General features: G+C 39.2%; 2 protein-coding genes across 2 annotated transcripts in view; one reads left to right on the top strand and one right to left on the bottom strand.

Annotated features, from left to right (window-relative positions):
• The first annotated feature begins 1,910 nt into the window (after positions 1–1,910).
• On the top strand, positions 1,911–4,494 carry LOC107859110 (DNA-directed RNA polymerase V subunit 7-like). The gene has a single exon (XM_047406710.1). The coding sequence runs from the start codon at positions 3,768–3,770 to the stop codon at positions 4,302–4,304; it is 537 nt and encodes a 178-aa protein (XP_047262666.1). The 5' UTR covers positions 1,911–3,767; the 3' UTR covers positions 4,305–4,494.
• Positions 4,495–5,429: 935 nt separating this feature from the next.
• Positions 5,430–13,809, bottom strand: part of LOC107859108 (la-related protein 6A) — an 11,915-nt gene continuing 3,535 nt past the window's right edge. The window contains exons 2-11 of the mRNA XM_016704005.2: positions 13,189–13,270; positions 12,889–12,983; positions 12,688–12,759; positions 12,526–12,605; positions 12,354–12,438; positions 12,036–12,083; positions 11,878–11,943; positions 11,651–11,785; positions 5,872–5,995; positions 5,430–5,784 (exon numbers count right to left, since the gene is read on the bottom strand). Coding sequence (XP_016559491.1) covers positions 5,657–5,784; positions 5,872–5,995; positions 11,651–11,785; positions 11,878–11,943; positions 12,036–12,083; positions 12,354–12,438; positions 12,526–12,605; positions 12,688–12,759; positions 12,889–12,983; positions 13,189–13,270 — 915 coding nt within the window. The 3' untranslated portion in view covers positions 5,430–5,656. The remainder of the gene's footprint in view (positions 5,785–5,871; positions 5,996–11,650; positions 11,786–11,877; positions 11,944–12,035; positions 12,084–12,353; positions 12,439–12,525; positions 12,606–12,687; positions 12,760–12,888; positions 12,984–13,188; positions 13,271–13,809) is intronic.

Below are 13,809 nucleotides of genomic sequence, written 5' to 3'. Positions count from 1 at the left end.
ATCAAGAAGTATTCAAAATGGTTAGAATGAATTCTAAATGTAGTCTTGGATCATCTTCAGATGCCATTCGTAGTTGATGATATCCAGACCTTAGATCAATCTTGGAAAAAATTTTAGAACCTCCTAACTCATCCAACAAATCTTCAACAATAGGAATAGGAAATTGTTTTTCACAATGTTCTTATTCAATTCTTTGTAGTCTACACATAATCTCCAAGAACCATTCTTTCCCCAACTAAAACCACAGGTGATGCCAATGGACTACAACTAGTTTGTACTGTCCCTTGGTCTATTATTTGTTGTACCAATCCTTCAATTATATCCTTTTCTATAGATGGATATTTATATGGTCTTTTGTTCACACGCTTGGTACCAGATTGTAAAACAATTCTATAGTCAAACACCCCACTAGAGGGTGATAGTGCAGCAGGTTCATCAAATTATTTCTTGAATTCAATCAACAACTCAGTTAGCTTAGGTTGTTCTACTGTATTTTCTTAAGTTTCTACTGCAGCACATTGTAATATATAACACATAACAGGTATTACTTGAATCATGCAGCGTTGTGATCCATTACCTGAGTGTTTCTCAATTGTTCGACCACTTGATGTTTCCAGTTGTTTGCCTGATCCTCTCAAAACATGCTTCTTTCCCCTGTACATAAATTCCATGGTTAACTACCTGAAATTCTTTTTAATATCTCCTATCCTAGTGTCAGTAGCTATTGCACTCCCAATAAACTCCACAAGAACCCAAGGGTAACAACAAGAATTCAGCAGTGAACTCAGCCCCTTGTAGCAACCAGGAAATTTTGACAAACTCTGGGTGTGTTTGGTATGAAGGAAAATGTTTTCCTAGAAAATGTTTTCTTGGAAAACAAGTTGATTTCTTACTTGTTTTCCTATGTTTGGTTGGTGAATGGAAAATATTTTCTGAAAAATACTTTGTAGTGTTTGGTTGGTGAACGAAAAAATATTTTTCAAAAAATACATTTTAGTATTTAGTTAAAGCGTAAAAATACATTTTAAAAAAGTAATTTTTGATCTTAAAAAGATATTTTTTAAGGGTGTTCGATATGAAGGAGGAAAAATATTTTCGAGAAAAATAAGTTGTTTCTTACTTATATTCGTGTGTTCGTTATGCAAATTGGATAAATATATATTTTCTAAAAGTATTTGTATATATTTAACAAAACAATGAGATCGGATATGAGAAAAAGGGTGGGATAAGAAAAAGTTTTGAATTTTTCTTAAAAAATAAATTAAAAATATTTTTTTTTGAAGAGGGGGTTGGTAGGTGGGAGGTGGGGTTGTCAAAATAGGTAGTAAGGGCGGTTAAGAAAATAATTTTGATTTTTTAAAAAAACAATTTTTTTGGGGGGAGGGGGGGGGGGGGGGATGTTGGGGGGCTATTATGGGGTGGGGATAGGGGTAGGGGAGTAAGAGCGAGGTAAGAAAAAAATTTAAAATTTTTTTTTGAATGGGGGTGGGGGTCGGAGTAGGGGAATGAGGTGGGGTAAGAAAAAAATAAAAAATTTTCAAAAAATAAATTTAAAAAATTTAATATTTTTTTTTTGGGTGGGAGAGGAAGTTGGTAGGGTGGTCGGGTAAGGGAGGTAAGAAAAAAGTTTGAACTTTTAAAAAAAAAAAAAAAAAATTAGAAAGGGGAAGGGAGTAGGGTTTTGGGTAGGGGGTGAGGTAAGAAAAAAATTTAAAATATTTTTTTAATAGGGATGGTAGGGGGAAGGGTGGGGGTGGGGGCGGGGGTGGAGGATTGAGGATCGGAGTAGGGATGGGTGATTTTGAGAGTTGTATGAATATTTCAAATTAAGAATGAGGTTGAAAGAGAGTTTTGAAAAATGTTTTTCTTACTTTTTGAAGGGAGGTCATTTTCCTTAGATTTGAGGAAAATAAGTTGATTTGAAACACATTTTTCAAAACCTTTAAGCCAACCAAACATGAGAAAATTGAAAAACATTTTCCAGAAAATGTTTTCCGTCATACCAAACACACCCTCTATCCACTTTCATTCCATTTCCATTTGTCGCAGCTACCATTTATGTTGAGGTAACACATTTCTCTATGTAGAAGTAACACAATCATTTGGACCCCTACTCATTGATTTCATCCAAACTCAACATTCTCCAATTTAATGCCTGGTTTGCCAGCAACACCTTCAGTCCTAGGGCTTGGTACAAATGCTCTAGTTTAGGACCTTTGACCAGTGACCTTGTAGGCAGAACCAAAATTTGTTGTTGTATGTCTGTACAATTTAGCCTAAGCCTCTAAATATGCTTCTTGTATACTAGCAGACTTATACAACTGTGGTAATGTAGTGCAATGAGTCAACTTTACAACAATATTCACCTCTTTCTTATGGCCTACAAGAAAATAACTGATTGCATTTTCTTGTGACAAGTTGACCCTAGTTAACATACTTCCAAATAAGGCTTGCTGCTCCCCAACAACTCCAGTTTGTTTAATCTTTTTAATTTCCTCCATTGGACCATTAAAATTCAAACCAAATATCTCTACTAATGCCATCACATATTCATTACAAGTAGGGGGAGAAGTGTATTGTCTGTACCTCAAATAAGACTAGTGTCATTGCATTGCTTCTCCTTCTAGATGCACTGTAGTTGAACCAATTCCCTTCTCCGTAGAAACTTCATCAAAACTGAATGTTGTTCAACTTACTTCACATTTTCACCAGAAAATTTAGGGAAATCCAGCTTTGCATATCTAGAAATGCCATATTTTTGAAAACCCACTGAATTAGGATCCCTTATCTCTTCCTCTCTCATTTGTCTTTCCCTTGAAGTTCCAACTCCGATCGCTACAGGGAACCCCCCCTCTTCTATTAACTTCCAGTTGTTCCTTCAATTCAGCAACTGTTTAATCCAAGTGCTTCAAATTAGCCACTTCTGGTTTGAGAATCCCAATTTCGAAAACTAATTTCTGCATCCATTCCTTTAAATCACCTCCATCGCCAGTTGAATCACTAACCGATTCACCATTTTGCCTTCCTCCTTTTGCCATTGTTGTCGAGAATTACTTTCTCTGATACCAATGATACCTAAAATCAGGATTTCACTAATGGACTTCGAGAAACCAATAGCTGCACAGGGGAATTACAGGGATTGCCCGAGTGTTCCAGCTCAATTAATGAAAGATAAGAAGAAGATGAAGTATTGAACTTGAGAATATTATTGATAATATTGAACAATTGAGTACAATATCTATATATGGAATTGAGAAGCTTCTAGCCTCCAACTGACAAGGAATATCTGATAACTACTCCAACTAACTAGGCTAACCAACTGCTAACTTGGACTCACTAACTTTGCTAACGTGTACAGTAGCAACTACTTTTGTGACAATGTTACTGTTGAAGTGTACAGTATTAACTACAATTGTGACAATGTCCTATTTTCATATATCAACTTGTGTAGTCCTTTATGTTTGCCTGTGATGTTTCAAGCCAATCTCTGCAACTTATTTGGGGGAAAGACGGCTGATATTGCTAGTTAAGAATACTACGTCCAAATCCTTATTTGATGTACCATACTGTCTCTTGCGGTTCCCTGCCCAGGATCTTTTGCACCTTAACAGTGTTTGTGGGGATTGCAAATCTTCTCAGCAAATATGCACTGCATCAATTTTCTTGAACTTCCCTACTAGCATTACTGTGACTGCATTGGTTTTTTTGTAAGGCAATCTTGATAAAGCCCACTGTCATTTGATTTAATTTGTGACAGGTCATTTAAAATGTATTCAACACATCAGTTGTCATGGAATGTGATTATCCCGACTGAGAAACTTGAGGTTGAAGGTTTATTGCTTCAGAAGGCAATTGTTATTCGCCTCTTGGAAGACTTTGCTTTCAAGAAGGCGTCAAAAGATCTTGGTTACTTTATGTATGTAACTACGTTGAAGAAGATTGGGGAGGGTATAGTTCGAAAACACACTGGTGATGTGATTTTCCCTGTAGAATTCAATTGTGTAACCTTCAAGATACTCCGTGGAGAGACATTGGAAGGGGTTGTTCACAAGATCTTGAAGCAAGGTGTCTTCTTGAGGTGTGGCCCCACTGACAAGGTATTCCTCTCTCACCAGAAGATGGTGGATTATAAGTATATGCCAGGAGAAAATCCTTTCTTTATAAATGAGAAAATGCCAAGAATTAAGAAAGGCACTGTGGTGCGCTTCATCGTGGTTGGAGCTAGGTATGTGGAGGAAGAGAAGGAATTCCAAGTAGTTGTGAGCTTGGAGGGTGATTACCTCGGACCCGTCCTCAAGGGATGATGTTGATGTTTTTAAGGTGCAGCATGTCTTGGCAGCTACTTTTACTTATTAAGATGATATAAGCCTTTATGCAGGATAATACCTTTCCAAAGTGAGAGTTCTATTGACTGATCTCTCCCTCTCCCTGTATTTTTAGATTATGTATTAGAAATGTTATGATCAATAGTTCAATGATAGTAATTTTGATGCATGGTGTTGGTTAGTGGTTTTCGATTTAAAGTATTGGGATTCTAATCCGATTAGTTCTGATGCGTATGTGAATTTGTTGTATATTTTTCCGCGTATGTGAATTTGTTGTATATTTTTCCCCAGGGTAGTCATCTTTTTGGGCTGTGATTAGTCCTTCAAAGTCCTTCTTTTTGGGCTGCTTGAAGGGCAGAACTTCTCTTTCAAGGCTCGAACCTGGGACCTACCGAAAGAGGAGGAATTCTAATTGTTTCCAATTGTGGTGCTGGGTAGAAATTCTAAAGAGTCTACCATATTGTTTGCTCTAAATAGCTATCCAGGCAGCATACTGATAGAGCAATCCAGGAGAGAATTTTATCACAATATTTTTTAAAACAACCAGACATTGCTGGGAAGAAATTGAGCATTGTTAAACAAGATAGGACAGAGGCAGAAACAAGAGAAGTGTTGAGATTAGAATTCAAATCCAGCTGCCAAGGATTCTGCTGAAATTTTCTAGGAGGGCAAAGGACCTCAAAGACTATCCACTCATCATCAGTTTAAAATTTTTTTGATAGTCCTATGATAAGTGGATGTCAGCTTAAAAAAGATTAATTAATTTAGACAACCATAATTTATGTGAGGTTGGCAAGAGTGAGCTTTTCTTAATGGATCAGCAATGACAATATATCTCATCATATTGGTAAGCATTTAGAGAATGAGAATGAAGTTCCATTATGGATTGAAATTTTATAGCCCTTTCATCCAGTCAAACTGAGTTCCTAAAAGATCGGCTTTGGGAGGGATTTTCCCTGCATAATCACATAGGGATTAGTATGGTGTTATTAGATTGGACATATCAAGGTAAGTCGTTTTAATAAATCATCTTACCAGAATGCAAATTTAGAGAAAGCATCATCTAAGCCGTTAAATTGGCTGGACAAATCGATAACAGTAAAATGGCACAAAAATAACCTTTAATAACATAATGGTACATAGAGAAAATACAGCGTTATGTATACCTCCATCCCCAGGAACCCTCAAAATTCTGTAACGCGGGAATACATTTCCAAATTTGAAGCACTGACCATTGATATTCTAATCCAAGCATTCTTCACACTTACTACACAGCAACTCAATCCTCAAACAGCATATATTTGCAATAAGACACATTTAACAAAACATCATTAGCTTGGAGATGAAGAAAGAGGTCGGCCTCGTCCCACGGCAAATCCTCTGGTTCCATCAGGCATTTTTGGACCAGGAGGAGGTTTTGACGGTTCAACCCCATGTGTGGAAGTAGTAGTTCCATGCCCTAGAGATGTTTAAACAAATATGATTAACTTCAAGAGAACAAGGAGAAGCAAGAGAGCAAATAAGCATAGTATCCTCGGAAAATTACCATGTCCATTTGTGCCACGCTTGTTTCTCCTTCCACGACCTCGACTTCTGGCTGGCACCCTGGGTCCATTTTTCTCCTTTTGTGCATGCTCTCCAGTGGTCTCCTTTGATGGATGGTCTCCCTCCTGCAATGCAAGAAATACATGTATCAACAATATGCAAGAAATATTGGAACCTACTCCACTAATCCTGAAATTTTGCTTTTATGGACCCTCAAGAAACCATAAACTGCAGAATTTTACTATTGCCATCAGACAATTATTTGTCAAGTGTACAACATAAGAAGACAGTTCAAGAATGAGAAAAAAGTTAATTGGTTTGATAAATGGCACAACGGAATAAAAATGGGACTGACAATAGAGTGCTTGGTGGATAACCATACCACGAACAGTAACGAGGAGGAGCAAACAACAGGGTACTGTTTTAACCTTTTCCTTTAATGGTGAGTATGCTACTTGTTTCCCTTTCCTATCCCCAATCAAAACTTAGTTTGAACATCTAAATTCTTTGTTCATCTTTTCATACTTTTTTTTAAAGAGTAATACACCCGGAATCCATTCGGCAGACATGTCTCGTGCGAAGGAAAACATTTTGGGAGAATACACAGCTTTCCCTCTGATCCGAATTATAAGATACAAACTTAAACTTTGCAAGCAACCTAATATTCCCGAGACCCCATTACTTGTTCAAAATGCGTCTCACACCACAGTGTGGTGACTTGATGGATATAACCAAATGGGAATCAGTGTTATCAAAAGCAAAAAAGCGCAAAAAAGCTCTTAAGGTTTATTGGGGCTTTAACCACAAATAAAGTGAGGGCTTTAATGAACAAAGGCACGGAGGGAAAGAAGTACAAATGTATATATGTTTAGCCTAAGACTGATAACTATAAGCATGAGTGAAAAATATATGAACAACAACAACAACAAAAAACCCAGTGTATTCCCACATAGTGAGGTCTGGGGAGAGTAAGTAAGATGTCTGCAGTCCATACCTCTACCTCTAAAGAAGTAGAAAGGTTGTTTCTGATAGACCTCCAGCTCGAGACACGGAATAATAAACAAATTCATAGTAAAGCATGGGACAAGATGGCATAACATAAATACGACACCCACAAGTAATAGTAAACAGAGAAAAGTAAACAGATTCGTAATAAAGCATGAAACAAGGTATCATAATAAGAATAATACCCCCACCAAGTAATGCCCTACACTAGCGACCCAAACTTACCCTAGCCTTCTTCCCTAATTCGCGTCCTCAAAATCTTCCTATCTAGGGTCATGTTAGGGTCATGTCCTCAGTGAGTTGTAACTGCTCCATGTCCCGCCTAATCACCTCTCCCCCGTACTTCTTCGGCCTACCCCTACCCCCGCCTAAAACCATTCAAAGCTAGTCTCTCACACCTACGAACCGGAGCATCCATGCCCCTCCTCATCCACGTGTCCGAACCATCTCAATCGGACTTTCCGCATTTTATTCTCCACTGAAGTCACACCAACCTTCTCCCTGATAGTCTCATTCCGAACTCTATCCCCCTTAGTCAGCCCACATATCCAACGCAACATCCGCATTTCCGCCACCTTCATTTTTTGAATGTGGGAGTTCTTAACTGGCCAACACTCCGCTCCATACAAGATGGCCGGACGGATTGCCACCCTGTAGAATTTACCTTTAAGCTTGGGCGACACCTTCTTATCACACAACACCCCCGAAGCGAGCTTCCACTTCATCCATCTCGCCCCAATACGATGCGAGACATCCTCGTCAATCTCACCGTTACCCTGAATCACGGACCTGAGATACTTGAAACTATCCCTCTTACATACCACCTGTGATTTCAACTTCACTACCACCTTATTCTCCAGCCTCACGTCATTAAACTTGCATTTCAAATATTCTGTCTTGCTCCTACTCAACCTGAACCCTTTAGACTCAAGAGTTTGTCTCCACACCTCTAATTTATCATTCACACACCCCCGCGTCTCACCAATCAAAACTACATCATCTGCAAAAAGATTACACCAAGACACCTCTCCTTGAATACGCTGCGTCAACACATCTATCACCAAAGCAAACAAAAAGGGACTAAGAGTAGATCCCTGATGCAATCCTGTCAAGACAGTGAAATACTTTGAGTCTACTCCCGCCGTCCTCACCTGGGTTTTAGCTCCATCATACATGTCCTTAATTGCTCTGATATATGCCATCAAGACTCCACTCACCTCCAAGCATCTCCAAAGCACCTCCCTGAGGACTTTGTTGTATGCCTTCTCCAAGTCGATAAACACCATGTGCAGGTCCTTCTTCCTTTCCCTATACTGTTCCATCAGCCTCCGCACTAGGTGAATTGCCTCCATCGTCGAGCGGCCGGGCATAAATCCAAACTGGTTCTCCGAAATACACTATCCGTCTCAGCCTCACCTCGATCACTCTCTCCCAAATCTTCATAGAGTGACTCAACAACTTAATACCCCTATAGTTATTGCAACTTTGAATGTCACCCTTGTTCTTATAAAGAGGGATCATAGTACTCCACCTCCAAGCCTCGGGCATTTTCGCCATCTTGAAAATTCCGTTAAACAATCCAGTCAACCACCTTAAACCAGCCTCGCCAGAAAACTTCCAAAAATCCACAGGTATCTCATCAGGCCCCGTCGCCCTACCCCTTCGCATCCTGCGAACAACCTCTCTAACCTCCTCTACCTTAAAACGTCTACAATAACTAAAATCCCGACACTCCTCTGAGTGCTCTAGCTCCCCTAACACACTAGCTCTATCCCTTTCGTCATTCAAGAGCCTATGAAAATACGATTGCCATCTATTCTTCATGTGGCCGTCCTCCACCAACACTGTACCATCCTCCCCCTTAATGCACTTCACCTGATCGAGGTCACGACCCTTCCTCTCCCTAGCCTTAGCGAGTCCAAACAACCCTTTTTCCCCCCTTTCTCCTGTAACCCCGCATACAAGCTCTCAAATGCTGCCGTCTAGCCGCCGTAACTGAAAACTTAGCCTCCTTCCTAGCTAACTTGTACTCTTTCCTGTTTACCTGCTTCTCTTCTTTGTCCTTACTCTCAACCAACTTAGCATACGCCCCTTTCTTGGTCTCCACTTTCTTCTTAACCTCTTCATTCCACCACCAATCCCCCGATAATGCCCGGTCCGGCCCCTAGAAACACCCAACACCTCACTAGCATTCTCCCTGATGCACCTAGCCACCCTATCCCACATACAATCCACGTCCCCCCTACACTCTCACGCCCCCTTTCCCGCTAACTTCTCCCCTATCTCCCACGCATTCACTGGCGTCAAGCCGCCCCACTTAATTCTAGATCTACACTCCTCACCCCTTCCAAGACCCAACCCTCAGCCTACCAACTCTATCATCACGTCTTCCTCTACCGCCCCTAACGCCAAACCTTGGCCTCCCTCCTACCCTCGCCCTTCCCTATTCCCTCGGTCCCACAATAGCCCCCGCCCCAACCCCTCGAACATGACCCTATCCAATCATCAACGCCCACAGCCACTACTACAAGAAAATATAAGAAAATATAAACAATTATAGTAACAAAGAAGCAGCAGGAAATACAAGGCTCACACAAATTAAAAGAAATAATCAAGAAACAAAACTAAACTCAAATAGGGAGAAAAAACAAAACCAAGGTAAGGACAAAACTAACAGTAAGAAAAATAGAGCATACTAATAGCCTGGCACCAAGGACTGCAAAACAAATAATAAGGAGCGGTGCAAGTCACGAATATACTATAGCAGACACGCAAGTCAAGATACAGGAGATAATACGATAAATAATATGGAGGAGGAAATAGCAAAGGTTAGAAATCACCGGGATACGCGTGTAGACCAATTTCTTGTTTCTTGCATGTTATGTTGGAATGTTGTAATGTTGTATCCCTTCAAGCTGATTGCAGAAACTAGTCTCCTGGATATTATCGCCGGAGATTCGCCGGAGTCCCGCTGGACTCAGATCTGGAACTGACAGAATCAGGTCTGGTCGGAACCAGCAGATCCTTCCGATGGACCCGCCGGAATCGGTGGCCTGTGACCGGAGCTGCGAGCTGCCTATGTCGCCGGAGTCGAGCCGACTGTGACCTTAACTCGACGGCGAAAGCAGTGGTTGGTTGGTTCAGAAGACGGCGAGAGAAAGGGAAGGGGGGAGGGGAGAGGATTGAGAGGACTAGGGCGAGAGAACGGGGGTGAGGACGTAACCTTACCAGTTTCCGGCACTCCTACGCCGTCGCCGGCGTCGACCGATCAAGGGTCGGTGAACGTTGGGTCGGGGACGTTAGGGTTAGTGAACGTTGTGAATAATAAAAAATCTAGGGCCGATATTGTTCTTGCTTAGTAGCGTTCAGAATATCTAATATAGCATAATATGAAAAAAATTCATGGATCTCTATCTTCCTTCCAATTTAAAACTACTTTCTTAGAACATTGATATTAGGATTCATAAATCTCCTAATATTGAATAGATCAAGATCCTTATATTTCAATTTTACTAAAATTTCACATTTGGAAAAAAATCTTTCCAACGAATCTGCTCTAGACAGCATACAAAAGAAAAATATGAGTATGAAAAATATATGAACAAACAAATTGAAAAAAAAAAAAGACGACAAAGTGAAATATCAATTATCTAGTGTCGCCTCTTCATAAGAGGTTCATTGGCAAGGAAAAGTTTGCCTTAGAATCTTGATGACAATGTTGAAGTGCACATTAAGCGACGCGAAGCGCTCAACACATTTTGAGCCTCACTTCAGGGCTTAAGCGCACCTTTGACTATACCAATCGTTCCCTGTTGTTTTTTTCTCTCCCGACTCTCTTTTCTTTTTTCAAAAAGACTCAAAACCATGCCCTAAAATGTTCAACTCAATCTACTACTTCCGTCTCAAATTATTTGTCGCTTTTTCAAAACAAAATTGTTTGAATTATTTGTTGTTTTAGAAGTTCCAGGCAAATTTGATTAATTTTTCCCCTACCCTTAGTATAGTTTTTCCGGAAGACAACAAAGTCCTTGATTATGGGTTATTACTTCTTGAAGTTGTTAATTTAGTTTATTCCTAGGTGTTCTATCTAGTCATTACTGTTAATATGCTAAGCAAGGTGACTTTGGCAATTGCATACTCGTAAATGGAGATGACATATAAATTGAGTGAGCATTTAATGGAGAGAGACCATAGCTAAGATATAAATAAGGTTAAAGTAGTCAAAAGTCACTCCTAATTAATTATGTCTTAAGTGTCATGTAAAGCAAAAGGCGACGATAATTTTAGGAGGAGGGAGTAACTTTTTCTCTCTCATAAACCTTGATAAGGCTTTGATGAGGTATAGGAAAAGAACCATAGAAGTTGATTGCACAAACAAAATGCAGAGGATAAAGCTTTTGGTTAAGTCAGTTGTGACATTTCTTGCTGGGTGCTTTCCTGAGGAGAGACATTCTGATTCTGACTTCCAGTCATAACACAACATACAAGATGGCTCCTTAATTATGGTATTGACTTTCAAGTTTCAACAACTTCCTTGACTTCCAGCCATCAGTTTTTATCTACTTTTTTCTTCTTTTATTTTTCCACTTCACCCTATTTCTTAAGGTATAGTAAGAATAGGAAAATATCCATAGTAAAGTAGCATTCATCCTTTGTCTCTCCACACCTTACTCTTCTGTTTTAGCCACTAACGAGAATATACTACTACTACTACTACTATTAAGCAACTATATTTAGACATAAATCTAAAAATTGCACAAGAAATAAATACTAACCTCTTCGTCTTGTGAATCAACAGGATGCTCACTTGAATGGTTTTCCTCATTACCTGCCAGATCAGATGCTTGAATATTGTTATTCCTATCAGAATCTTGATCTCTCCAGCATTTCTTACTTTGGCCAGGCTTGTTCTGAAGAAATTAACAAAACATGTTACACTGCATACACCAATAATAATATTATTCAGTGTACAGGGAAAAAAGGATGAGATAAAACAAATTACTGTTTTCTTGAGAAGCTTGACTCGCAAGCCAAATCTCCAATCCTGTTCATCATTCAAAATGGACACCTGAAATAGCCACCACCGAAATGAAAATCATCAGACTTAATGAAATAACACAGCCAAAGTGAACTAGAAGAGGAACCTTGCTTCATACTCACAGCTTTTTCAGCAGCTTCCACTGAGTAATATTCCACGACAGCATGCAACTAAACTAAGAAAAAGATAAAATTAATAAATGTCCAAAGCATGCATGAAGAAGTAATACTGCCACTTCAAAAACTTCTCCTATATCCTTCAATGTGGTTAGATACAAACACCAATAGCATGGCCGTTTGGAACCCTAAACATGATGATATTTCTCATGAACTACTAGGAAAACTAGAATACTAATGTAGGTCAACTGTTTTGAGACTGATCCCATGCTTTACACTAGTCAGGTCTTCAGATGCTCTGACAGAGAATCTGTAATTACTTACCTTACCACTGAGCAGTTTCTCTGCAGTTGTGCATTTTCTGGGATCTCTTTCAGTGTGTGGATCACGGATGGTAATATGCTTTACACTGGAAGTTCAGAAAGTTCAAAGAAAGTTGTTTATAGGAAAATAATAACAATCAAAAAAGAAAATAGAGTAAGAAAAAGAAACATACTTTCCAGCCTGGCCAAATATGCACCGAAGGTTATCCACAGAATGATCCTCAGGTAAATTTTCCACCAATACGGTACAAACCTAGAACATGGTAAGTATAAGAATAAGTTCATCCCAACTATAATCTACTATACTTATTGAGTTCCAGTAGAAGTAGCAATACCTTGGGATCTTTGATCTCACTTAATGGAAGAGGATGAAGTCGCTTCACCTTTCTCCCGTCAGGACTTACAACCTCCAGAATAAAAAAAAGAAGGAACAAAGAAAATGAAAGGCATAACCTAGGAATATTTTGCATAAAGACAAAGGGATTAAAAGGAGTATGAAGCAATATTCTTTATAGTCAAGAAGAAGTTAGACTTACAAGAAGAGAAGATTCCCTAAGTGCAGCTGCTATTACTGATGTCTCCTTCGTAAGCTTCTTGACTTTTCTAAAAGAAGCAAGTACTTTCACAGGGACTGCAAGATAGAGCACTCAGTTGAGATTTTAAGATATAAAGAAGGTAGTGGAGTGCATCATTATGGGGGAGATACTAGAGGATACAAAACATATATCCCCAAAAAACAGTTCCAAGAATGGATGAACATAGACAGGGAGCAGGAAAGCAATATGAAGCCAGTATGAGAACCTTTCTCATCATAAATGAATAGCTCCAACACTTACCAAACCCTTCCTTGTCTCTAGTCACATATTTCAACAGAAACTTGTCTGTAGGTAAATTTTCATCGCTGAAGTAATACTCAACCTGCAATAGGCAGCATTTCAGTTGCATAGCGATCAGAAGCAAAAAACTGCCGTGTAGCAAAAATTATATGCTACAGATTTCACTAGTAATATTTAGTCAGTAAGACAAGGTAGGTTAAGGTTTGTGTATATCCCACCCTCCTATTCCTTCACCCCCACCCCCAAAACCCACTTGTGGGATCTCACTCGTTATGTTGTTGATGTTGTATTTAGACACTACGAGCAGCAAATCTACAGCTACCAAGGACTAGTAAAAGTCTAGAGTTCTCGAAGCTAAACTCTAATATCTGAAGGTTGTACGTACCAAATTGGTGTTATGAGGATACCGATGTATATATGTGCGAAACAAATGCTCATTAACTAAGTCTGTACTCTGTACAACTTACTTAAGGAAAGGTATCTGCAAGACAGTGAAAATCATGCATTTGCCATTCTGATAGATGCAGAAGATCTTTTCAAGGCTATAATTAAAGTTTCTTTGCAAGAACTACTACAATAAATGAACAAACCTATACTATCCCAAACAAGTTAGAAAATTTC

This window comes from Capsicum annuum, chromosome 2 (assembly GCF_002878395.1).
Source record: "Capsicum annuum cultivar UCD-10X-F1 chromosome 2, UCD10Xv1.1, whole genome shotgun sequence".
Taxonomy (NCBI): domain Eukaryota; kingdom Viridiplantae; phylum Streptophyta; class Magnoliopsida; order Solanales; family Solanaceae; genus Capsicum; species Capsicum annuum.
The sequence above is the reverse complement of the archived record's forward strand: the minus strand, read 5'-3'. Positions and strand labels throughout refer to the sequence as shown.

Excerpts from the sequence above, each read along its gene's own strand:
- LOC107859110 (XM_047406710.1), top strand. The coding sequence starts at position 3,768 with ATGTATTCAACACATCAGTTGTCATGGAATGTGATTATCCCGACTGAG.